The sequence below is a fragment of the Lepisma saccharinum genome, chromosome 2 (genome assembly GCF_977018435.1).
Source record: "Lepisma saccharinum chromosome 2, izLepSacc3.1, whole genome shotgun sequence".
NCBI classification, from domain to species: domain Eukaryota; kingdom Metazoa; phylum Arthropoda; class Insecta; order Zygentoma; family Lepismatidae; genus Lepisma; species Lepisma saccharinum.
The window spans coordinates 5,204,339-5,231,133 of NC_139230.1; the positions used below are offsets into that span (position 1 = coordinate 5,204,339).

General features: G+C 38.7%; 1 protein-coding gene across 1 annotated transcript in view; it reads left to right on the plus strand.

Annotated features, from left to right (window-relative positions):
- The window catches only part of LOC145984466 (transcription factor RFX4-like), a 198,470-nt gene that overhangs the window by 161,227 nt on the left and 10,448 nt on the right, over positions 1–26,795 (plus strand). The window contains exons 13-14 of the mRNA XM_083118125.1: positions 14,058–14,299; positions 22,532–22,631. Coding sequence (XP_082974251.1) covers positions 14,058–14,299; positions 22,532–22,631 — 342 coding nt within the window. The remainder of the gene's footprint in view (positions 1–14,057; positions 14,300–22,531; positions 22,632–26,795) is intronic.

Consider the following 26,795-nt stretch of genomic DNA (forward strand, 5'->3'; position numbering starts at 1 on the left):
GCATTAGATCAAAAAATGAGTGAAAAATACAAAAACCACGTTATATTTTCATATTCTACCATTTCCTCCAAAGAATAAATGTTTCCACAGTTTTCAGAATTCTGAAAATTATAATTTTAGATGAGGTCACACAATATAAACTTTATGAGTATTTTTTCTAACTCCTAAAATCCTTTCTTGAACGACACTTGCAAAAATTAATAACAAAATACAATAACTGTGCATTTCAGTATAGTAACTATGAAATGTAAAAGAATTCATGGAAAATAGTTGTGCTGGATATTCACTCGACTTGTGGTTGTGGATCGAATAGCATGATAATAATAAACAACAACAATAATCATACATTTCGAATAAAATTTATTTAATTAGGTTATATTATTAGTGTATAACAATAATTTCAACCGTAGTAATTATTATTATTTCTTTTACTGTTGTAATCGAAGTATTTCAATGTTTTTATTAATGCAAGCTTCATTTCAACCTGGAGAAGTCTCGTCAAAAACGAAACTGTTGGTAGAAGATCAACATTGCCTTGGATAATATTAGTATTGTCCCTTATATCTGCATCCAAATGATCTGGGAAGTTCCCAATTTTTTCGAGGTACTTTTGTTCCTCTCTCTCACTTAAAAATTTTAAGTGATCCAATATGTATCCGATCCTTTATAACAAAATAAACTCGAAGACAATCTGTATTACAATTGTTTACATTGGGAACTTGGCCAAATCGAAAGTTGCATCCACGCCATCGACAATGGAATTGTCAAATTATAACTCCATTAAGCCTTGTTTCCATGATTATGAAAAACTAAATATGCTGACCAAGGCAGTAATTTATTTTATTATAAAACATAAACTAACGTAACGTTTCAACCTTCTAGCAAGGTCTTCTTCAGACTCTGTATCAAGTACAAAAGTAACCAGATACAACAAGAAGGGTAATATATATACACAAACATTACTCCCTCCAGACTATTTAGAAAGTTGTTAGGAACTTTCTAGCAGATGACTTTCTCTTTCCAACTTTACTTTCACCTAAAAGGCTAAACACAATTACTTCCATATAGAATGTGGTTGGACTTTTTAATCTCACGCTCTTTTCCCTTCATTTTTCTTCCATCTCCTCTCCTCTTTTTCTCTTGTCCTTTCCACTCTTTCCAACATCTTCTTCCATTCTTTGTTTAACTTCAGTCCCCCATTCCAGTTCATTGTGTCTTCTTCGCCTTTCTTCTCTATTTCCTTGGCTTCCTTCCATTTTCTCACTAGCATTCTCTTCTCCCTTCCTATCTGCTTAGCCTCATCCCACTCTATGTCATGTCCTGTTTCTCTCGTGTGTTTAAATATTGCATTTCTCTCTCTCTTAAGTCGTACATCATCCCTATGTTGTTTCAACCTGTCTTTCAGCCTTTTTTTTTTTCGTTTCTCCTATGTACACACTCTGACATTCTTTACATTTTACTTCGTAGATAATCCCTTCTTCTTCCTCTTCTCTGTTTTCCTTTTTCTTGTTAGCATTCCTCGCTATTCCTAAGATGCTTCTCCCTCCCTTCCTGTAAGTTTTAATTCCTGCTTTCCTAAGCACTTTGCATATCTTTTCTGTGGTCTTCCCCATACTCCTTATTCCAAACCTTCTCTCCTCTTTTTCTTTCTCTTCCAATTCTCCCCTGCCCGTTTTCTTACTTCTTCTGTTTATGTCCAGTTTATCCTGCTTCTCATAGCCATTCTTTTCCAGCTGTTTCCATAGGCTATTTATTTTGCCTTCTTTTTCACATTCTTTCATGCATATTTTCTTGATTCTGTCCTCCATATTCTTTATAAAATTTATTTTTGTCACCTCACTTACATCACTTCTTTTGTGGCAGAATACCCCTGCTGCACACTTCTTCTGATGCCAAGCGGTTTCAATTTCTTGTCCTCTTTTCCTTTTCATCAATATATCTAGATAGCTTAACTTGTCTTCTTCTTCTATTTCAAGTTCCAATAATATCCCTCTTTCTTCATCTTGAATTTCTTTGGCAAAAATGTCAAGCTGCCTCTTCGTTCCCTTCCAAATGCCAAAACAGTCGTCCACATATCTGCAAAACAGAATCATTTTGTCACCTCCCTTTTCTATCACTTTCTTTTCCCATTCATTCATAACCAATTCAGCCAATGCTGGGCTTAGACTGGAACCTATATTTAGTCCTTCACTCATTAACATTATTTTATCTCCCATTATACTGTAACCGTTATTCCAAATGGTTTCCAGCGCCTTCACTACCCTTTCACTATCCCATTCTCCTATAATTTCTTGTCCCATTCTCTTTTTAATAATGTCCAAAACGTGTCCCCTCTTGATGCTCGGGAACATACTTTTCACGTCTAAGCTAAACATTGTCGTCTTCATCTCATTTAACTTAAGTCCTTTTATGAGGTCTACTACTTGTTCACTGTTCTTAACTGCTCTGCTTTCTTGCTGTGTTACTAACACTTCAATAACTTTCTTTAATTTCTTTTCTAAGGGTTCCAAAATATTGTTTCTGCAGTTCATTACTGGTCTTAACTTTATCTCCTCTTTGTGTATCTTTGGAAAGCCTTTCAAACTTGGTAGTCTTCCTGTCTCCTTTATGCATTCCTTGAATCCACTCCTCCTACAGTCTTTAATGATTCTTTCTTTTATAGTTTGTTCTTCACCTGTTCCACAAATCTCCTCATATCCATTTTCTTTTAGGTCTTCAAACTTCCTCTCGTACCATTCTCTTTCCATCACCACAATTGCTCCACCTTTATCTGCCTGCTCTATCACCACATCATTTCTTGTTTTGATTTTCTTCATCCCTTCCCTTTCTTTTTGACTCAAATTATCTACTTTTCCTTGTTTTCCCATTTCTTTCTTTAGTATGGCTGCTGTTCTTCTTCTAATCTTGTCTCTTTCTGGTTCTTCTTTTATATGGAGCACTGCTTCTTCAATGTCATATATAACTTCCTCATAATCTACATTTCTTTCTTTAACTTTGAAACCTCTGCCTAGTTTTAAAAAAGCTTCCCCTTCTTTTGTTAGATCTACATTCCCTATTACCACAACTCTTCTTCTGGTATCCTCTTCTTCTTCCTCTTGTCCTCTTTCTTCTTTCCATCCTAGTCCCTCTCCTTTCTTCTTCAATTTTATTTTCATTTTCTCTCTAAATTTCTCCTGCCAGATTTTCATTTCATGAAATGTATATTCTCTCGTAAAAATGGTGAGACCATCTTCAATAGCTTTTTCAATTCTTGTCAGGTTCTCCTTTATTATCTTTATCTCCTTTCTTCTTGCCCTTATTTCATTCCATATCAGTTCTTTTTCCATTTTCTGAACCAATATCCTCCATCTCCTGGTGTTGCAAATCACTCCCTTCTTACTTATTTTTAATCCTTTAGGCACTGTGCCTCTCTCCAAACATTTTCTCAGAAACTTCTCTTGTTCGTCTTTGTGTATTTCTTTCCTCTTCAAGTCTTTCCAGTTGTTAATTTTCCTCATCAGCCTTGGAAAATGTCCAATTATAACTCCATTAAGCCTTGTTTCCATGATTATGAAAAACTAAATATGCTGACCAAGGCAGTAATTTATTTTATTATAAAACATAAACTAACGTAACGTTTCAACCTTCTAGCAAGGTCTTCTTCAGACTCTGTATCAAGTACAAAAGTAACCAGATACAACAAGAAGGGTAATATATATACACAAACATTACCCCCTCCAGACTATTTAGAAAGTTGTTAGGAACTTTCTAGCAGATGACTTTCTCTTTCCAACTTTACTTTCACCTAAAAGGCTAAACACAATTACTTCCATATAGAATGTGGTTGGACTTTTTAATCTCACGCTCTTTTCCCTTCATTTTTCTTCCATCTCCTCTCCTCTTTTTCTCTTGTCCTTTCCACTCTTTCCAACATCTTCTTCCATTCTTTGTTTAACTTCAGTCCCCCATTCCAGTTCATTGTGTCTTCTTCGCCTTTCTTCTCTATTTCCTTGGCTTCCTTCCATTTTCTCACTAGCATTCTCTTCTCCCTTCCTATCTGCTTAGCCTCATCCCACTCTATGTCATGTCCTGTTTCTCTCGTGTGTTTAAATATTGCATTTCTCTCTCTCTTAAGTCGTACATCATCCCTATGTTGTTTCAACCTGTCTTTCAGCCTTTTTTTTTTCGTTTCTCCTATGTACACACTCTGACATTCTTTACATTTTACTTCGTAGATAATCCCTTCTTCTTCCTCTTCTCTGTTTTCCTTTTTCTTGTTAGCATTCCTCGCTATTCCTAAGATGCTTCTCCCTCCCTTCCTGTAAGTTTTAATTCCTGCTTTCCTAAGCACTTTGCATATCTTTTCTGTGGTCTTCCCCATACTCCTTATTCCAAACCTTCTCTCCTCTTTTTCTTTCTCTTCCAATTCTCCCCTGCCCGTTTTCTTACTTCTTCTGTTTATGTCCAGTCTATCCTGCTTCTCATAGCCATTCTTTTCCAGCTGTTTCCATAGGCTATTTATTTTGCCTTCTTTTTCACATTCTTTCATGCATATTTTCTTGATTCTGTCCTCCATATTCTTTATAAAATTTATTTTTGTCACCTCACTTACATCACTTCTTTTGTGGCAGAATACCCCTGCTGCACACTTCTTCTGATGCCAAGCGGTTTCAATTTCTTGTCCTCTTTTCCTTTTCATCAATATATCTAGATAGCTTAACTTGTCTTCTTCTTCTATTTCAAGTTCCAATAATATCCCTCTTTCTTCATCTTGAATTTCTTTGGCAAAAATGTCAAGCTGCCTCTTCGTTCCCTTCCAAATGCCAAAACAGTCGTCCACATATCTGCAAAACAGAATCATTTTGTCACCTCCCTTTTCTATCACTTTCTTTTCCCATTCATTCATAACCAATTCAGCCAATGCTGGGCTTAGACTGGAACCTATATTTAGTCCTTCACTCATTAACATTATTTTATCTCCCATTATACTGTAACCGTTATTCCAAATGGTTTCCAGCGCCTTCACTACCCTTTCACTATCCCATTCTCCTATAATTTCTTGTCCCATTCTCTTTTTAATAATGTCCAAAACGTGTCCCCTCTTGATGCTCGGGAACATACTTTTCACGTCTAAGCTAAACATTGTCGTCTTCATCTCATTTAACTTAAGTCCTTTTATGAGGTCTACTACTTGTTCACTGTTCTTAACTGCTCTGCTTTCTTGCTGTGTTACTAACACTTCAATAACTTTCTTTAATTTCTTTTCTAAGGGTTCCAAAATATTGTTTCTGCAGTTCATTACTGGTCTTAACTTTATCTCCTCTTTGTGTATCTTTGGAAAGCCTTTCAAACTTGGTAGTCTTCCTGTCTCCTTTATGCATTCCTTGAATCCACTCCTCCTACAGTCTTTAATGATTCTTTCTTTTATAGTTTGTTCTTCACCTGTTCCACAAATCTCCTCATATCCATTTTCTTTTAGGTCTTCAAACTTCCTCTCGTACCATTCTCTTTCCATCACCACAATTGCTCCACCTTTATCTGCCTGCTCTATCACCACATCATTTCTTGTTTTGATTTTCTTCATCCCTTCCCTTTCTTTTTGACTCAAATTATCTACTTTTCCTTGTTTTCCCATTTCTTTCTTTAGTATGGCTGCTGTTCTTCTTCTAATCTTGTCTCTTTCTGGTTCTTCTTTTATATGGAGCACTGCTTCTTCAATGTCATATATAACTTCCTCATAATCTACATTTCTTTCTTTAACTTTGAAACCTCTGCCTAGTTTTAAAAAAGCTTCCCCTTCTTTTGTTAGATCTACATTCCCTATTACCACAACTCTTCTTCTGGTATCCTCTTCTTCTTCCTCTTGTCCTCTTTCTTCTTTCCATCCTAGTCCCTCTCCTTTCTTCTTCAATTTTATTTTCATTTTCTCTCTAAATTTCTCCTGCCAGATTTTCATTTCATGAAATGTATATTCTCTCGTAAAAATGGTGAGACCATCTTCAATAGCTTTTTCAATTCTTGTCAGGTTCTCCTTTATTATCTTTATCTCCTTTCTTCTTGCCCTTATTTCATTCCATATCAGTTCTTTTTCCATTTTCTGAACCAATATCCTCCATCTCCTGGTGTTGCAAATCACTCCCTTCTTACTTATTTTTAATCCTTTAGGCACTGTGCCTCTCTCCAAACATTTTCTCAGAAACTTCTCTTGTTCGTCTTTGTGTATTTCTTTCCTCTTCAAGTCTTTCCAGTTGTTAATTTTCCTCATCAGCCTTGGAAAATGTCCAATTATAACTCCATTAAGCCTTGTTTCCATGATTATGAAAAACTAAATATGCTGACCAAGGCAGTAATTTATTTTATTATAAAACATAAACTAACGTAACGTTTCAACCTTCTAGCAAGGTCTTCTTCAGACTCTGTATCAAGTACAAAAGTAACCAGATACAACAAGAAGGGTAATATATATACACAAACATTACTCCCTCCAGACTATTTAGAAAGTTGTTAGGAACTTTCTAGCAGATGACTTTCACTTTCCAACTTTACTTTCACCTAAAAGGCTAAACACAATTACTTCCATATAGAATGTGGTTGGACTTTTTAATCTCACGCTCTTTTCCCTTCATTTTTCTTCCTTCTCCTCTCCTCTTTTTCTCTTGTCCTTTCCACTCTTTCCAACATCTTCTTCCATTCTTTGTTTAACTTCAGTCCCCCATTCCAGTTCATTGTGTCTTCTTCGCCTTTCTTCTCTATTTCCTTGGCTTCCTTCCATTTTCTCACTAGCATTCTCTTCTCCCTTCCTATCTGCTTAGCCTCATCCCACTCTATGTCATGTCCTGTTTCTCTCGTGTGTTTAAATATTGCATTTCTCTCTCTCTTAAGTCGTACATCATCCCTATGTTGTTTCAACCTGTCTTTCAGCCTTTTTTTCGTTTCTCCTATGTACACACTCTGACATTCTTTACATTTTACTTCGTAGATAATCCCTTCTTCTTCCTCTTCTCTATTTCTAAATAGTCTGGAGGGAGTAATGTTTGTGTATATATATTACCCTTCTTGTTGTATCTGGTTACTTTTGTACTTGATACAGAGTCTGAAGAAGACCTTGCTAGAAGGTTGAAACGTTACGTTAGTTTATGTTTTATAATAAAATAAATTACTGCCTTGGTCAGCATATTTAGTTTTTCGAATTGTCAGATCGATCTTTTTTTTGTTTACTCAGGAACATCCCCCTTAAAAACGAAACCGACTAATCAATGATCTATAAACAACGAAATATTTCCAAGTCAGACAATGTGAAAGCTGTAATATATAAATGTTAATGTAATGTTTCTTCACTTTTGATTATAACCGCCAGTGCTGCGTCCATATCGTCCTTATTAGCGGCCGCCAAAGCAGGGACTCGTTAGGGTGAGGCCCGCGGGGGCACCGGCCCCCCGAAACGTTCACGTGGCCCCGGCAAACTCTTCTATATTTGCTGAAAATATTACTTTGATGACAAATATTGCAAATTAGTATTTTGGTAAATTTTTCTTTTAGTTTGAAACACTGTTCTTAAATTTGAGAGGCACGGACCCCAAGCAATACATTTCTTTCCCATTTGCCTGCTTCTTGCCTTTGAACACAAACAGATGTATTGGTAGAAAATGCCGTTAACGATTTTATGGCCCGCCCCTTTCAGGGACACCAGAAGCCTAAGCCAAGCACCCCCCCCCCTCCCACAAACATATTTCTGCTTGTAACATCTTTTCTTCATCTGGCTCTGAAACGGCACAAACAGGAAGATTTAGCTGCAGGTGATTGGAACTTTCTGGGTCAATTATTTTATGGTTCGGGAAGGACATCCCCATGCTTTTCAAATTGCAAAAGAAAATATTCTACCGTTTGTCCCTTTTCTGGCGCGGGATGAATGGCATGAACAGGCCTCAGGCGGTTCCTACAGGTTCGCGCGCGCGCGCGCACCCCCCCCCCCCCCACACACACACACGCAATCCTTGTGCTCAGAGGCGTACAGTCGGAGAAAGAATTACCTGGGCCACGGGACCTAGAATTTTGTAACGTCTTAAAGCCTGTTGTTTATGCAACCCAAATAACAAATTATTCGCTTAAGTTTGTCTGGTGGATCTGAGTTCTCGGGAAGGATTGAGCATTGATAGCATGAGTCACATGACTCATGCCCCAGGAACAACAAACAACAGCTGGGTGCTAAGTGGCGTCAAGAAGAACATTTCAGCAAGTGGTTTCTTAACAAGATCTACTCGTAAGAAAATATTTTTCAAGTGATACTAGTCATTGTCAAGAAGGTTCATGAAATGATGGTTCTCATCACAGGCCACATGCCACACGCTAATGTTTTAAGTCCAGTTTATGCACTGGACCTACAGATTAAAGTGGGATCCGAACCAAATGTTCCTCTATCTGGTATTGAATTCGAAAGCCTTTGATTACATGTCGAAGACGTTACCACTACGCCATCGGAGAGGCAATGGAACGCTTTGAGAAAGAGACAAGTGAAACCATATTTGGCGTAAATTTTAAAAATAAGACAATATTTTGTGGTCACAGTTTCGAACCGTGGGAGAGGCATATATATTTTTTGTCCCATCGTCCATTTCACGATATTTTCTTCCTCACTGACACGATTAACGCCAGTGGGAGAAGAAAAGCGAAGTAAAATAGCTGAAACAGAAATAAAAGGAAAAAGCGAAACAAATTTTATCCATAATATTCTGCAGTCACTTCAGTCGTGTTCAAGGAATCCTACCTTTAAAGAGAGCCGTGGTCTCTAACTTGTCTTTTCCCCTTCCTTTGTGCTCTCGATTCCCTCTGTCACGATTGGTCTAAAACTAATTAATGCGACGTTAATTAAACAATCAAAACAACGAAACAATGCACAATCAACTGCTCAACATTCCATTTTTTTTCGAATCTGAAAACAATTGAGATGCAGTAAAATGAAGCAAGAAGCAGTAATAAAATGGGAATTTGGTACGGTATAGAATTAAATCGGTGAAGATGTCCCATTTGATTGGATTTTTGTTATTTAGTGTCGCTATTCTTTCACTTTTGGCAAATAGCGACGATGAAGATGAGTAATGAGTGATGATATGATGACATTGATTAACGGACACTCACCAAGAAGACCCATGGCCAAGCCCAGATTCGAACCAGGGGCCCATGCTGTCGTAGCGCGCTGTGCTAACCACTCCGCCACGGAGGTTGGTTAGGAGTGGACATTATACCATATTTTGTGTGCGCAATTGAAATCAATCAATGGAATGACTAGGCATATTATATTATTAATATATTCATATCATAATATCACGTCATATTATTCGGCACGAAGTAACATCATAGATATTCAATCTTGCATTATTGCCTTTCAACTATTTCTTCGACTTCAGGTTAATAACATCAATAAGATAAATTATGAAACAAATAATAATAAATGTGGGATATTGACAGTTATTTCGAATTACCTGATACAAGCAACATTAAGCAGACTCGGTGCGCAAGCTCATTAAGTGGTCAACATTCGATCTCGTCACCAAAGTTCCCGGATTTGAGTACCGTCCTTGTCACAGGTGTTTGAGTATTTCGTCATTAATTTCATGTAATGGTCAATCGTCCGCGACTAGGAAGAAAAGTGATGTTACGTAACAAAACTAATAAAAATAAACATGATCGAAGAGTACTTATTTCATCTCTCACGAAATCTCCTATAAAACCGGGATATATGAAATATATTTATCTTCACATACTTTTTCGATTTCTATATTTAACTGACCGAGAACGGGAGAGCAATTTTCAATTCCAGAAACCGAGAGGCGGAGACACTGTCAAGTCTTGTTTCTTTCTTGACATCTCCCTAATTGAGTTGTTGGTCTGTTCGTTATTGGCTTTGTATTGGCAATTGTCATTATTCTTCCCCTGTAGGTAAACCATAACGACGATTTATGATGAAATAAAGCAGATAAAAGGGCAAGAACAAGAAAGTCATGTCTGCCCGGGACTTCAACCCAGAACCTTACGTAACGAGATTTGAAATTCTGGAGAAGGCATCTGTGTTTGCTCTTGACTTTCTCTTTCCTCAACTTCTGTTATTTTATCATGCACGTATAATTAAAATGGATCTGAGAAAATACGTTGCGATCCATAATTGTGTTGGTTAGATACTATACTGTAAATGTGAACTCCAACATGGAATAAATTATTCCCTTTTGTATGTGGTTGAACATGACATTTTCTTACACTGTGACAATTTCTTTTTTAGTTTTTCTGCACAGATAAGCTAATCTGGACTGGACCATCAGTTTAAAATGACATACGAACTACTACGTGCATCCACCGTGTATCGAACCTGGGATCCCTTGATTATAAGGTGACGACGTTATCATTACGCCATCGAGGAGAAAATATTATTCACTCGATCTATACAATAATTTATTTAAACATTTACATTTTCGTTTTCTTCTTTCTTTTTTGTTAACTACTCTTCTACGACTCTTTTTTTGTCTTGGAATTTCTTCTTGTTTCAGGAAAAAAATAATACATGCAGGCTGTATACCCCCCCCCCCCATACAAATAGATAGAAAGCTCACTCTCGAGAACTAATTTATAAATAACGTAACCATTAGGAAACAATTCGAACGTTAACTGATATAACTGCAGATGAAACAATACTTACAGACGCTAACGAAATATCTATTCTTGTATAAGCTCACAGGCAACAGGTATCTGGTGAGTCATTCACTCTTGCTAACTACGAGCGAAGGTCACTGAACCAAAGGGTGGCAAACAGGCGTCTGCTCTACGAAACTAGGGTTAGCAGACGAGGCCCGTGTTCCTGTTATCAATGACGTACGAAATAAGGAGGAACACAGCTTTCATATCAAACTAGACCCGTGTTTTGGTCCCGTCATTGCATGTAAAACACTTTCTCGTCGTGGCCTTGAAGGCCTACGTAAAGGCTTCTCTGCAAGAAAGATATCTTACCATTGAGGGGAGGAAAAGTGTGCTTGTGTATCGAGGTCCTTCAACTTTCGTATTCTTCTTCATTTCAGAACGTTTGCTGTATCGTCGATTTAATCCAATCTATCCGTTGTAGGATTTAGGTTCTGTTTCTGTTCGGTAATTTCAAATTGTCTTCCTGCTTATGTTATTCGCGACGAAGCTTCTGGTTTCGATAATCTGGACAGTAACGGGATTATGTTGGTTGGTTGATTTGGTGTCCTAAGTCCACTTTATGCACAGTAAGACTAATCGCGAATGCACATACAGTTTAAAGTGGTATCCGAACCACTATGTGCCTACACATTACTTTGCTGCTAGATATTTGCATGCTAAGATGAAGGAAATGCTACATTTTCAGTGTGTGGAATTAAGATTTATTTCTGATACGAAGAATCGGAGAATGGAGTAGTGAGAAAAGTATCACCTCACATGTTTGAATTATAGCGCCCTCCCCCCCCCCCACACACACACAGGATATCGGCCGTGGTTTTTATAACGAAATATAACATGGATGAATTGTGTCAAGAAAAACTGGAGCCTATTCACATCCCTACGGAACTTGGAAGAAAGTCCACGTAGAAATTAGAAAGTTCTGTTCCGACAAAATCGGGACGTATAGTAAATGAAAAAGCAAAGTGCTACCTTGTGCTTTGCACCAAGCCATGAAGGCGTATAGGGGGTGCGGAGTTAGGGTCCCACACTTTCTTGTTACGGCCGAAGGTGGTGGGTATAATGTGATCAGCACCACGCCCCTGGCCGCCTTTACCCCCCCCCCCCTTAAGTTTCCTACAGGTACCCACTTTATACGACGCTGGGTGGGCGCCGGAGCCACTTGAACAGGTGGACAAAAGTCCAATTCTCCCCAGTCGGGGATCGAACTCAGATCTCTCGCATGGTAATCAAACTCCCTAATGACCGAGCTACCGCGGCACATATAGTTTAGTAGCCTTTGTAATTAAGGCAAGAATTATTTTAGCGTTTCGTTCAACGGTTTTAGGGGAATCATTTTCGGGCATAGGCTATAATTCTTGTCGGTTTTGCGACCTGGCTTGAGAAAAGGCGATTTTATGACGAACAACAACATTCCACCTGATGTCACGTGATTTTCCTACATTTCCTGTGTCTGTTGGCTATTGCATGAAAAACGAGTTGCTCCTTGAGACAATGTGCAATGTGTGTTGCCTACCTTTCAGGCATTATTTACTGCCATTTAAGTCTTATGGGGAAGAATTTTTTTCCACCACTGTACATGTAGCCGGTGTTACCGCAGGTAACAGCAAAATGTAAAGAATTAAAAAGTTGTTTCAATAAAATGACAACATTGTTAAATACGTTAATGAACACCGTTGCCGTCGAGTAGATATTGCCTAGGACATTTTTTCTGCAGGCGACAGAAGCGAAGAGGGAGGCCGTTCCGCTACCCTGCAGAGGCAACAAGGGAGAAGAGTTTGCCAATGCAAGGAAAGAGCGGGGAAGGGCTTTGGCGCATAGTGTGCTATGGGGTTTTTCATATGCCTGTTAAGTGGCCCTGTTGCCGCTCAGACCTACCGGATCAGCCAGTGTTGTCACATCGGATTGGCAGAAAAGAGCTAAATCCCGCCTAAAAAAGGAATACAATTTCTGTGAAGCAACTAGAGGTAGACTGCAGAGCCAAGGCTGGATTGACCTGCAACTCGGACCAGTTAGGTAATAGATGAAAATATAGTTCCTTGGTGTGATTCGTGATTTGGACAAACCTGATAAACCAAGCTACGTCCCTGCCAAATTGACACCCAAATGTCAACCTCCATGGAAAAATATCGTGTGGAGTGACGAATGCCCCCTTCTCGAATAAAAATCTTTAGTCTTCGGAGGGTTGCTTTATTTTTAATATTCCGATGTGTTCAGAGAGGCACTCAAAATTTTTCAAATACATTCCTCTCTGTGTGCATCATCCGCTTTATGTACAGAAGCTAATCGAAATTGAGATTTAAATTGATGTGTGCAAGCATGACCTTGTCGGGGAATGTTGTTTAGGTAGCAGTGATGGCGCCAAAGGAGAGCATGGCGTAAATGACCCCCTTCCCTTGAGCAGCCCCTAGCAAAAATGAAGACCTAGCTTAATAAATGCTCTTTTAGCCACCCCCCCCCCTCCCCATACACATACCTTTCAGAGAATATTTTCGCAATGGAAATTGAAGGTCAAGCAGATGGAACTTCTAGGATGATGAAAATGCTGCCCCTCATTGTTCGTTGATTGCAGATGAATGATGTTCAGGGGCCGAGGTTGGTAGATTTATGCCCTCCTTGGCTTACCTAAACAAGGAATCCTTAGGCTTGAGCATTTGGTGCACCCTAATAATCATAAAATTAAAAAAAAAAATAAACAATAATATAACATATGGACAAATTGGTCTTACTTAATGAAGTTTGCTACTCATATCAACTGAATAATTCTAAACTAAACTAAACTAAATGTTTCGAAATGTACACACAACTCCCATGTTAAACTCTAGTTTCCTGAATGTAAGGTTGAAATAGTTATTGCTACTACTACTAAAAAAATGCACATAAAATGTAAACTATGAAGGTCAGCGCCAGGTTATAAAGCTGTTGTTGGAGAATGGAGTTCCATACTTGCAACAATATTGTCTGGAGCTTCTGCAGAATTTGGGGAGGTGGATGGCATCCTACAACACATCTACTAAATGTCATGCTACGATGCCAAGGGTCTTGAGTTGGAATCCCAGCGTGGGCATGGGTGTTCTTTGTAAGTGTCCCTTCATCAATTTCATCATATCATCAGTCAATCTCATCTTAGTCCAAAATGACAGAAAGCAAAGCAAAATAAACCAAATCAATCTTCTAAGTGTGTCTCATGATTGTTCAGTGGGATTTAAATTGAGACACTTTGTTGGCCACTACATAGATCGCATCCTTACTATCCAGGTAGTCATCCACTAGGTTTGGTGTATGAGAATATGCATTGTTCTAAGAATTTATATTGTATGAGAAAGTAACTTTTCACTCTTCTTGTAAAACTAGGATTATATTATCCTACAAAATTAATGTGTTATTAATTATAGGGTGCACAAAACATGCCTGAAGGAAGCTTACAAACAGAAGATAGGAGTAATACTGGAAATCAGATGGTTCTTCCTGAATACAACATGGCCTACAACCAATATGCGAATGGTCGTCGGAATGACTACTCTGAATTTTCAGGAACTGGCATCTACTACCAGGATCAATCTGGTGCAATGTACTATGCTCCTTCCAGTAATTACTACCAAAATTATGACATCAACACGAATTATCAAAACAACAGGTAAGGTTCTAATTTTGGCTACTTCCAAGCATGATGAAAACATTTATTTCTAATAAACTTTTCTTCGAACCAAGGATAGAAAGTTGTGGCCTGTGGAGCACAGAATGTTATTTCCTTCCTTTATTCCACTTGACAAAGTACTTTTGACCACATGCACAGTATAATGCTAAAGTACGAGTATATGAATGTAAAATTAAAGTGACTTAATGCAAAGTGTTAAGTGTGTTAAAATTTGGTATATAATTAGTGGGATATCATCCATCCAGTTACTGGATGCCGTGTGGTCAGCACGACGAACCCCTAGTTGTAGGTCTCAGTAATGCATGTGATTTCATTAAAAAGTGTTGAAGATTTTCGAGAATGATTTCGATTACAGAGAAAGTAACATCACACATTATGCAGGACACAATAAGGACAAAATACAATGTATTAAATAAATACACAGTCTGGTTACATAATGCAAATAATCATTAAAGAGATAAATGAGCCCAAGGGAAAAATTTACAGTTGTAATCAGGGATTGTACACAGGATTTGATTTTAGAAATGGTGTCATTCTTAATGTCCTTGGAGACTAACAGACCTCCAGTTGGGAACTGCAATTCTAATTACTAAGATTGGATGCCACTGAATCCTGATACTGACCTATCTGAGCCAGGGGTGTAGCGAGACTCATCGGGGCCCCGGGCAGACTACTCAAGTGGAGCCCCCCCAGTTAGTGCTATTATAAGGGCTGGTTCTACGAATAGAAAAAATATGTAAGTTTAGGATATTGGGTGGTGAGAAATTTAATTCTCTTGATTATGATTATAGATGAGTTTATTTGTTTCTGACAAACGCTAGTTAATAAGAGCTTGTACAAAATAACTAATAAAATATATGCTGTGAAATGCAATACATTCTTTAATCATTAACAAATTAAGATTAATGATTAAATGCAATGCTTAATGACTAATTGATTATTGACAATGTTAGACTCAAGTAAGGGACAGTAAGGGACATGGAACAAGCGTATATCAGGATGACTGGAAGCTGTTGTGACACAATGAGATCAGCTCTTTCACGTCATTCATGTTCTTATCTTGTGTTTGAAACAATTTAATATTTGAAATAAAGGTTTGAAAATGTTTTAGCAAGTTTTTAGGTTAGTTGAGAAGCTCAGTGTCTACAAAACTTAACAAAAATAAGGTAGTATAACTTTCTACGTGCCTACAACTGCTTTCCTGTCTTTAAAACGATTGTCCAGTTGTGAGAAAATTGTGTCTACCATCGGGTAAAATATTGTTACTTTGAACCAGTTCTCTCGGTTGGCAAGTCTTTCGTCCTGAGGACCCCTGATTCATTTGTCAGATAGTTCACTTGAAATCTCCCACTTGACACATATTTTATTTCGTTCCTTCTTTAAGTGATTCAAATGATTCCCGAAGCTCAGTCATTTGCAAGAGAGCTTTATCTATGAGATCATGTAGTTAGCCATAATATCAAGAAATTCTGTTTGTAATGACTTAAGACCCCACTTTTGCCCATTTCAAAATATCACAAAACTTTTCTTTAAGAAGATACACAGTTTCTTATCTTCCTGGACATCGTGTTGGAGAGCTGGGTTTGGCTTATTTCCTGTTCAAGATTTTAACTCCTTCCACCACACAATACTCTTCCCAAAAAAAATTATACACTTCTGAACTGTTTTTTTTTTTAAAAAAAACTGTTATTTTCCCGGTTACCTTCTACACATTTAAGAACGAAATGTAAACTAAGTCTAGTGCCAAGTACGTAATAATCTTGAGGAATTGGCGTATCCAGGGGGGAGAGCTGATGGGGATTGCTTCAGCCCATTACGAAAGTTTTGAGAAATTCAAGATTTTCAAAAGAAAAAGTAAAGAACTTAGGTTAACCGAAGTGTTAAATGTAACCCTTCATAAAATGAACCTGGATTATCATTTTTATCTTTGAACAACGTTTAAAACGAAGGTTAAAAATGATAATTAATAAATATTGTATAGTTCAGGCTATCCTGCCTTCTCTACAACACACCTTTGAAATTCCAGCTCCATCCGAAAAAAGAAATCCTGTGTGCGCTAGGGACATGAGGTGCATGATCTTGAGTTCTTTCTTTATTCTTCGCAACATCTTATTTGACCGCCCCGAAATAATTCTAAGTCCCGAATTCGTAAACTTAGCAACATTGCACTTCGACTCCAGGTGAGAGTAGCCAACTTTGAGTACGTCCTTCCACTAGACGAAAAACGCTGCGCTGAGAGGTTTTCAATTTCATGCACTTAGAAACTATAAGCCACTATTATAATACACAATCAAACAGAAATAATAAATTGGAAAAAGAACCTTGAGGAATTTTCAAGATTCTGCTTGCTCACTTGAAATTAGAGGGGTTTGAAACACTGAATACAGTTTTTTTCCACCTGGAGGAAATCGCCATCAAATTTGTGCAGAAAGAAGCAAATTTGTGAGGAGTTTATGCGACATTTTATTTACAATACCTTGCATAATATCGAACAGTTATGTTATCAAAAAAATCTATTTTTCACGACTTGTCGAGAAAATGTGCTTCGAACACAGGAAGGTGGGAGTCTTCATAAACATCAACATGTTTTTAAGTACATAAGATCATTAAGTTAAGATAGAGTAATTGGTTAGACGCTGCTTTCATCATTTTTCGTCAAGCGTGAAAGGTCGCGGGTTCAACTCCCACCTTCTCCTCTCCTCTTTTTGTTTTTGTTTGCTGAACAGAAACCGTTGCAGATTTCCAGGATTTAAGGTTAAAACGTTTTTTTTAGTTATTGTTCATATGTTGTGTTAACACACACATCATGACTAATTCACAAATCACATATATGTATTCAGGATGCAAAATGTAATGTTATTTAAGTTATGTTATTGTTTATGTTTTTCACCGACACCTAAAATATTGATTATTTCGATATACTAAAAAATACATATACAGTTATGTTAAGTAGTGATGTAGTGCATTACTGTAACGAAGGAGAGAGTTTAATGAGTTCAAATTGCTAAGATTGGCAATTTTATGTCCGTTCCTTCGTAATGACTGTTGTCAATACCCTCACCAACCAAATGGAATTATACCTTATTCGAAGTCTCTTGACATGTTTAAGTAGCAAGAAAAGCTAGTCCAAATTTGAGCAGCTCCGGTGTGGAGCTGGCACACATGCAATAGGTCCAACGAGCTAACGCCCATAAGAAATGTTTCAGATATATATGTTTTCACCCACAAGTTGTATAATTTCAATCTACAGATTCTGCTGAAGTTAATAAATCAGGAAAGAATAGTTCCAAAGCAAGTGGCAGTTTGGTCTGCAAGTGGTCTGCAAGTGGCAGTCAGCTGCTTCGCAGTCATGAGGTCGAAGATTCCAATCTTCCCCTCGGGGAAAGCTTTTTCAGAGACATGGGTACATCCACAAGTTAGGTTAGTCAAGCCTCCTCAAGGGTAGAAAATTTTTCCAACAACTTGGAGCATTCTGTCATTACGCTTTACACACTGTTGTGAAGGTCAAGATTCCGTGGATGACAGGTCTCTTGTAAGTGGCCTCCTAGCGCGGTGGTAAGCGCAGGTGGTCAGTATTCCAGACGTCCAAGGATCGATCCCAGCAGGGAGTGCAAGAAATTTTAAAAGGGCATGGTAGAATTCCGTCCTCCTCCGTGTTCGTGCGGTCTAAGGCACCTTGCTTTGGACGGCGGGTGTGGGACGGCATGGGTTCGATCCCGGGTTCAGTCGGAAATTTTCGGCCTGTGTATAGGGCGGTGGCAACCCATCATCGTGAGGAAATTGGGGAGCTCCGAGTGAGTGAGCGTAATCCCGTCGCGAAGTCCTACAACGGCCGGGGGTTGGTCGGGCCCAGATCTCCATGCCCCCCCTAGTGGCTCACGTGGGAGGGAGGCCAGCAGTCGGTAGGTAAGCCAGGGCCCAATATTAGGCTGTAGCGCTATAGGGTTTTGTGGTAGAATTCCTTTATTTTCATATCCATGCTGACGGTTGGAAGCGAGAAAATAGACATTGTGGTGCAGTGGTTGCGCACTTGCTTCATGTACGAGAGGCCCAAAGATCCCCGTCGAAACCGCAATAAATTTCTTCGAACCCATTCTCAACTTCCTATATCAATTTCTAGTTTCGCTGCCGTACTTCTCCGAAGATGGCAGGATACTGAAAAAGTTCTAGCCGCTTGGTGGATTCGATCCTTGGACCTCTGGAATATAGAACACGTGTGCTAACCAATGCGACACGCTGCATTTTACTACGAATTTGCATTTTATTGTCCCTTGAGGATGATAGTAGTCAGCATGTAGCAATAATAAAGTTCGACTTTCACAACGACGGGCAAATGACTCGTGCAAGAAGCAAATCTTGAAGTAAATGCCAGAGTGGTGTAGTGGTTTGGGTGAATGATTGGTATTCGGACGGTTCAAGTATCGTCAAGCCTCCACCAGGGCCGGCGGAAGGGTGGGGTCAGAGCTGCAAATTTTCAGGGCGGCAAAATTTGAAGAGAAGAAAAATAAAATTACTGAAAACTTGAGAGTTATAATATAATATTATATTATACCTAGTATAACTTGGAGTCCTCCTCCGTAGCCGAGCGGGTTAAGGCGTTCATTCGTCTTGAGACCGCTCGCTGCGGGACGGCGTAGGTTCGAATCCGGCTCTGGTCGGAATTTATTCGATCTACGTATAGGTGGCAACCCACCATCGTGAGAAAATTGGGGAGCTCCGAGTGAGTGAGTAAGTGAGCGTAATCCGGTCGCGAAGTCCTACAACGGCTGGAGGTTGGTCGGGCCGACCACCCGTCCCCCTAGTCTGGCTGCAGATCTCCACGCCCCCCTGGTGGCTCGCGTAGGAGTGAAGCCAGCAGTCGGTAGGTAAGCCTTGGCCCAATATTGGGCTGTTGCGCTATAGGATTATTATTATAGTATAACTTGGAAGTTAATATATGCCAACCCACAGTTTTGAAAGAACATATCAGTAGTCTCACTTTAAAACCTCTGAGTGCCACAAGGTGGGAAAGCAGATTCGATGCCTTAACTCCGTTGAGATATCAAGTGGGAGAGGTCTATGATGCGCTCCTTCAAATAATTGGCGACAATAAAACTGTCCAAATGGTCGTATATGAGGCTCAGTGTATTGCAAACCAGTTGTGTGGTTTCACATCCCTTTGCTCACTAGTTATCTGGTATGACTTTTTACTTCACGTAATGTAATGAGCAAATGTATCAGCGCTTTGAAAAAAGCAGGAGCGAAGAAAAATTTCAAAGTTTCTTAGACACCACTTGGCTTCCTGGCGGCCTCCTCCCTCCACTCGTGGAGGCGTCGGGGGGCGGCGATCTGTGAGTCTCGGTTGGCGAGACAGAATGCTGGCATCGAATTTACATATAGATGATCCAAAGATAGGCCGAAATCGAAAGAAGCAGTTTCAGTGTGATGAAACTGTTGAAGATCCATAAAAACGGTACAAAGTTGATTTTTATTACCAGGTCCTAGACGATTATTTTAGCTCTAAGAGAAATATTTGAGCAGCTTAAACATAATAGTGAATTTTTCAATTTCTTTTGTGTTATTAGTAAACATAAAGACATGCCATCTGAACTTTTGTCTGAAAAGTGTAGAAAACTTGCCGGGATGTTAACACGTGAAGGCTACTAAATTTAAAGATGAACTAAAATTGCTTTCGGCTATAATAAAGCAATTACACCAAAGGATACTTTAAACTGATAAAAGGTCATGATTTTTCACGTAATGTGAGTAGAACTTCGAATTCATTAGCTTTGTCGGTAACCGTGGCAAGTGGCGAACAATTTTTTTTTTTTAAATTAAGGTTAATAAAAATACTATCTTTGGTCAATCATGTCCGAAACACACTTGTTTCTATTTTATGCAAGATAGAATTATACGAAAAAGAATATTACATGCAAAAGTAAAGATAAAGTTCCCTGTGCATATAGCACCATGTCATGAAGGCACATTTAGGGGATGTGGGTGTAGGGCCACACACATTCTCGATCTCGGCCATTTTGGAGGTGATATGATCAGCATCACTCTCCGGCCGCCTTTATCTGCCAGGGGTTGCCCCCAGGTACTCATTAATTTGAGGCTGGGTGAACCCCAGAGCTGCTTTAGGCTATGCGGGGACAACGCAGGAAAGAATTCAGAGCTTAGATCACGCACACGGGAGATCCGGGAATATTGCATGTAATTCTTTTAAAAATCCAATCATATATCACAGACCTACAAAGGTAAAACATATGAAGTCAAGCCTTCATTTCTTTCCTAATACTTGTTACATTTAAGATACGTTTAAGAGAGAGAGAGAGAGAGAGAGAGTTTTCATAAAATATAATATAATAATAATATAAAATTAGTGTCGCATTTTTTAAATTTTAACTGTGGTCGAGCGAGATATCCTTTTGTGCTTAATACGTAGTATTGAAATAGCGTAACAAGTCTCATTATTTATTTTATAGTTTTATTTTCAATTTCCCATTGCTGCCAAATGAGAGGTGGGAGGGGGGGTTCGCAACGGAGCGGCATCTGCTCAGGACGGCAAAATGACTAGCGCTGGCAGTGGTCTCCACAATGGTTGAAAATATTTCAAACAACTTGAAACATTCTGTCATTACTCTTTCCAGACTGTTGTGAAAGTCAAGACTCTGTGGATTACAAGTCTCATGTAAGTGGTCTCGTGGTGCGGTGGTTAGCGCAGGTGGTCAGTATTCCAGAGATCCAAGGATCGGTCCCAGCAAGAAGTGTAAAAAATTTTCAAGCGCATGGTAGAATTCTTTTATTTTCATTTCCATGCTGACTGTTGGAAACGAAAAAATAGACATCGTGGTGCAGTGGTTGCGCACTTGCTCCATAGACAAGAGGTCCAAAGATCGATCCCTGTCGCAACCGCAATAAATTTCTTCCAACATATTCTCAACTTCTTACTTCAATTTCTAGATTGCTGCCGTACTTGTTTCTTTATTTTCTTCTTTCATTGGCTTCTTCGGGGACTTGACGATCACGATTGAAGCAGTCGAATTTCGAGGATGATGTCAGGTTACTGAAAAAGTTCCCGCCGCTTGGTGGATTCGATCCTTGGACATCCGGAATTTGGAGCACGTGGGCTAACCACTGCGACAAGTTGTCAGTTACTTTCAATTTGCTTTTTCTTGTTCCTTGACGATGATAGTAGTCAGCATGTAGCAATAATAGAGTTTGACGGCATCAGTTAGTCTACATGGAAGGACAATTCAATGTCAATCGCTGCAATTCTTCTATTACTGCGCGTGATATTAATAACGTAGGTTTCGTGTGCGTTGATATTTATTAACATCCACATTCTCAATGAACTCGTGCCATTCTGTTCTGGGAAATATTAAATAGAACAGAGCAGACCGTCCCTCAGTCATGAGAATATTTTGTATATTGTTTGGTATTCAACGAAGGATGTTCCTAATCCTCAAGAACTAAAACATAGGATAATTTGATTTCGCTTCTACAGAACTGGTTGTGAAGCTCAGGCTCGTCACCATGTTGTTTACATAGATTGCATCGTGCTCGTATAGTATTACATTGTGTACTAACATGCTATTGTTCTTCGTGGGTAGACACCGATCGCTTTTCCCATTTCAATGTGTAGGGACCAATTCCAGGGCATAAGGAATAGCAGATTTTCTGTTATGTTCTTTAGAAAGATTACAACATGGAAACAGACGGAGCATAGAGTTACTCCGCCCTTGATGACACTGTGGTCATGAAGTAAAAATGTCCGATTAATAGCCACAGCCGTCAAACATTATTGGTGGATTCGATCCTTGGACCTGTGGAGTATCGAGCACGTTCGCTAACCACTCTGACACACTGCGAGTTACTTTCAATTTCATGGCAAGGTGCATTATGCATGGGATTTTTTACCTTACCTTTACCCTGCACAAATTGATTTTTTAATAAGTAATATTAAGACAGATTACTGAGTATATCTACATTTAATTCAATTTTCTGAATAGCTTACATGAGCATAAAGTAAATTTAAAACAAAACATTTTGTCAAATTGTAAACATAAAAGACGTTTCTTATTTCCTAAACATACTACAAGTTGTTTGCATTGTGTGTATCCAAAATGTATGCATAAAGCTGTTGTTATTTTTGCAATACTTTATATATTGATAATATTCATGATGGGAGAAAATGGTGCAACTGTTTTGTAAATTGTAATTTAATTTCAGATACAAACCAAAAGATGACTTCAATTCTGACAAGATTGAACAAGCCACAGACTCCAAAGTAATGGTAACAGCAGGAAACACCTACGAAGGACCAAATTTTGTAAGAATACAATATGTATCCTATCTAACTGTCATCTTTGTGATCTCCCACAACTAACATTAGATATTGATGTAGCTGGTAAGAAACAAAGAATTTTGTGGTGTCTACAAAGTGGCAATTTTAGTGAGATTGGAAGTTAACTTTGTAGTTTAGTTTGTAAAAATCATGGCTTGGAATGTGGTAAAGGTAAAGGTAATGTTCCATGTGCATATAACACCATACCACGAAGCAGGCCCATAGCCAGGTAGGGGCCAGGGGGGGCTCAGCCCCCCCTGGCGTCATTGTCAGCCCCCCCCTGACATCATAGTCAGCCTCCTCTTTCATTGTCGTTAGCACCCGGTCATTAGGGAAAACTATTGTATAATTTGTTTGTAGTGACAAGTGAAAATGTAAACAGCGGATATTATGTGGTCATAACTTGATGAAAGGACAAATTCACAGAACGAAGATCAGCTATCACATTCCTTAATCTTGTTTATGAACTGAAGTCTAAGTAGCGGAAAGTACAGGGTGTCTACAAATGATTGATAGCAGTTTTATGATGTTACTGTACATGTATTATTGAAAGTATCACAAAGTAACTTTGCAGTTTTGTAGAGAAACTCAACACGTTTCGTGACACATTACAAGTTATAGGAGTTTTCTGTTCGCCGTGGTGCCGTTCAGCATATTCGTTACTTTCCGGAACTCAATGCCTTTTGTGCAATCTCAAAATTTAGAGTTTACGGCCACTTCTTCTTCAGCGAACAACGATTAAATACGGGTATCTTGACATGTTAGGAAATTGGCTCATGCCACAGTTGGAGATAGACAGTGAGAACTTTATCCACCAGTTGGATGGTGCTCCTCCCCAGTTCCATCACGATGTCCACAAAATCTTAACCACCAGAGTATCAAACTGATGGGTCGGTCGGTGTGGAAATGATGATCATTGCCTCACGGTGACTATTTTGTGTGGGGGGTTATGTGAAGGATCTAGTGTTTGTGCCTCCATTACCGAGTGATTTAGCAATGGTTCATCGCGTTTGGGAAGAACTTGATTATAAAGTTTATATCTGCAGAATCACGAATAGATGGCATATCGAACACTTGTAATGTATCAAAAAACTTGTTGAGTTTCTCTACAAAACTGTAAAGTTACTTCACAATATGTTCAATAATACACGTACAGTAACATCGTGAAACTGCTTCAATCATTTGTAGACACCCTGTATTTAGTAGGTTGTATAGAGTTTAGAAAGTTCTTGCATAGCAGGGCCGTAGCCAGACTGAGCTCTCCCTTGACATTAGGTAAAATTATTTTGTATAATTTGTTTGAAGTAAATAGTAAAAATGCAGATATTATTTTGCTCACAACTTGGTGAAGGATAAATTCACAGAACATAAACTTCATCTTGTTTATGAGCTGAAGTCGAAGTAGCGGCAAGTATTTAGAAGATTCCTTAGACTATAGAATGTTCTTTCACAGAGGAGCTTCTTTATCCGTACCTTTGCTGCCCATGTTGCGGTCTCCCGTTTAGACAGAAATCTGCGACTTTGACGTCATCATCCATATTCCTTCCATATCTGTATCAAAGGTCAACAGTTCCTAAGTTTTGGGAACGAAGGGAAGTTTTATTCCTTCAGCTGGGGGTGGAATGTACGGTAGGCACTATGATTGAATATTGTATAATATAAATATCTGTATCATCAAAAGTAATGTGTAGTATGTAATAAGGAATGATGTCAATAGCAATTAACAATTCAAGAGATGTTTTAGAAGATACCTATAGAAAAATGAACTATTTGTGTGATATTCCTAAATTTTATATTAACTTAATGACCCCCCCCCCACACACAAATAATTTACTGTCATTTAACAATGTTAAACTTTTGAAAAATGGCCTTGGTTTACAAAGCACCCCCTGATTACCCGTGAGCCCCCCCTGGAGATCAATTCTAGCTACGGGCCTGCCACGAAGGCACATTTAGCGGATGTGGGGGTAAGGCCACACACATTCTCGATCTCGGCCATTTTGAAGGTGGTGTGATCAGCACTACACTCTGACACCCTTTACCCCCCAGGTACCCATTGATTGGAGGCTGGGTGAGCCCCAGAAGAGCTGCTTTATGTGGAGACAAGGCTTGAAAAATTCCGACATTCGAACATCCAACCCAGGAATTGAATCCAGGTCTCCTGCATGGCAGTCATATGCCCCACCGACTAGACTACATTGGCTTCATTTCAAACCCTTATCAAGTTACGATTTTCAGTGAATGTTGCAGTCAGTTTAAGGTTGGATGTTACCAGTTCTATCAGATGAGACTGTGTTGCTTCTAATCTCTGGGAGAGTGTACCTTCTTTCTCCAAGTATTTACATTTCCCTTCTGTTGTTACAGATCGCATTTGCTCATAGGGGTATTTATGAACATCCAGTACTATGCATACAGCAAGATATGTATAATTCATGCTTTTGCATCACAATTAAAGTTATTCCATTTATATCAATTTTAAAACCATTCATCATAATTTCTTTTGGATAGTCATTTGTGTGTAAAACTTAATGTCATAGTGGGGAATATAATTGCTTATGTACCAATAACCAAAACAAAAACCACATACAGGGGTGACACTGCACTGCAGGCAGAATGCAGAGTATTGGAACTTGCACCATGCACCCATCAGTGCTGGTTGTGTCTGCTAGAAGAATTCATGATGATAATTACAGGGGAAAGTAAGAAAAAGCAAGCACCTTAAAATGAAACGGGCTTGTGGGGAGCATGCTTTGTATAAGTGTTCAAGTGGCACATGGCATTTTCAGAGAGCCCTTAATCTGTTACAGATGAACCCCACACTGGACAACCTTATGGAAAGAGTGCAAGATCTTGTGTTGCCCGATCATCAACTGACTGTAAGAATGACAGGTGATGAGTTAGATTTGAACCATACCATGGTCAGTCATATTTTAACACAGGAATTTGTTATTACCAACACTTGGATGCTTCACCATGAGAATGCCCCTTGTAACATGATACGTTCAAGGCCTGTATTATTATACTATTAAACGTATTATTATATTTATTAATAATAACTTAATAATAATCAGCGGTAAACGATGAGACTCGGTGAAGTACACAGACTCCTCTCAGGTGCAGGGATAGTGTTAGGCAAAGACAATATTCACAGCACAGAGAAATAAAACCACATTGCTGCAGTAGATAAACTAAAAGGTTTTATTCTTTATATATGGCAATTATAATGCGAATATACTTCAGACGAAGGCGAGGATTTCGCTTTCTCGATGAATTGACTCAACTAAAATGCATAAAACTCAATGTGTGGCTATCGGCATGCCTATGATTACATAGACCTAGCTTGCGCCCTGAACTACCACACCAAGAGATATGCAATAATAACTGAGCCAATATTTGCTCTTTATCCTTTTATTTCCAAATTAATCCTTAGGCTAGCTTTATTATCTAACATAGAATGGTTGCAGTATTGTGCATAGCATCAATGCATGGCTATCGGCGTACCTATGATCACATAGGCCTAGCTTGCACCCCGAACTACCATACCAGGATGTATGCACAACACCGAGGAGTTCTTTTTAAGCTTAAAAGCTTCGTCGATCTGTGGCGAAAGTGTGTTATTTCTTACGCGATATCCTCACTTTTATACTATTTCGAGAACACAGATTCAAGCACAGATGAATCACTCACTATTTACAAAAAGATTCTACCAACAAAACTGACATCTATGCATGTTTAGAAATACAAATTCGTATAGTGCACTCTCTCAAACAAAGATACATTAAATTACCCATAATGTAGCATAAAATACAATAAACAAAAGATATACATTACAAACAAGGTGCATTATTACATATAATAACAAAGAAATTACACTTTCTTTCACAAAAATAAATACATTAGTGACATATTTTCTACTGGTGGCGTCACATAAAAATGTGGATCATATCATCTGCCCCTTCCTTTCGGAAACTGAGTTTCAGGAAGGAAGTCATCTACCTGGAGGAAACTTAGTTTTAAAGTACTCTTTTTTTTTATCCTCCAAAAAACGCACCAGTTTTAGGTTATCCAAGTTAACCTTACCATATAATTCTTTAGTCCTTGGAATTTGCAATGTGACAACATTATTTTCCAATTTGTCCACTAGATAAG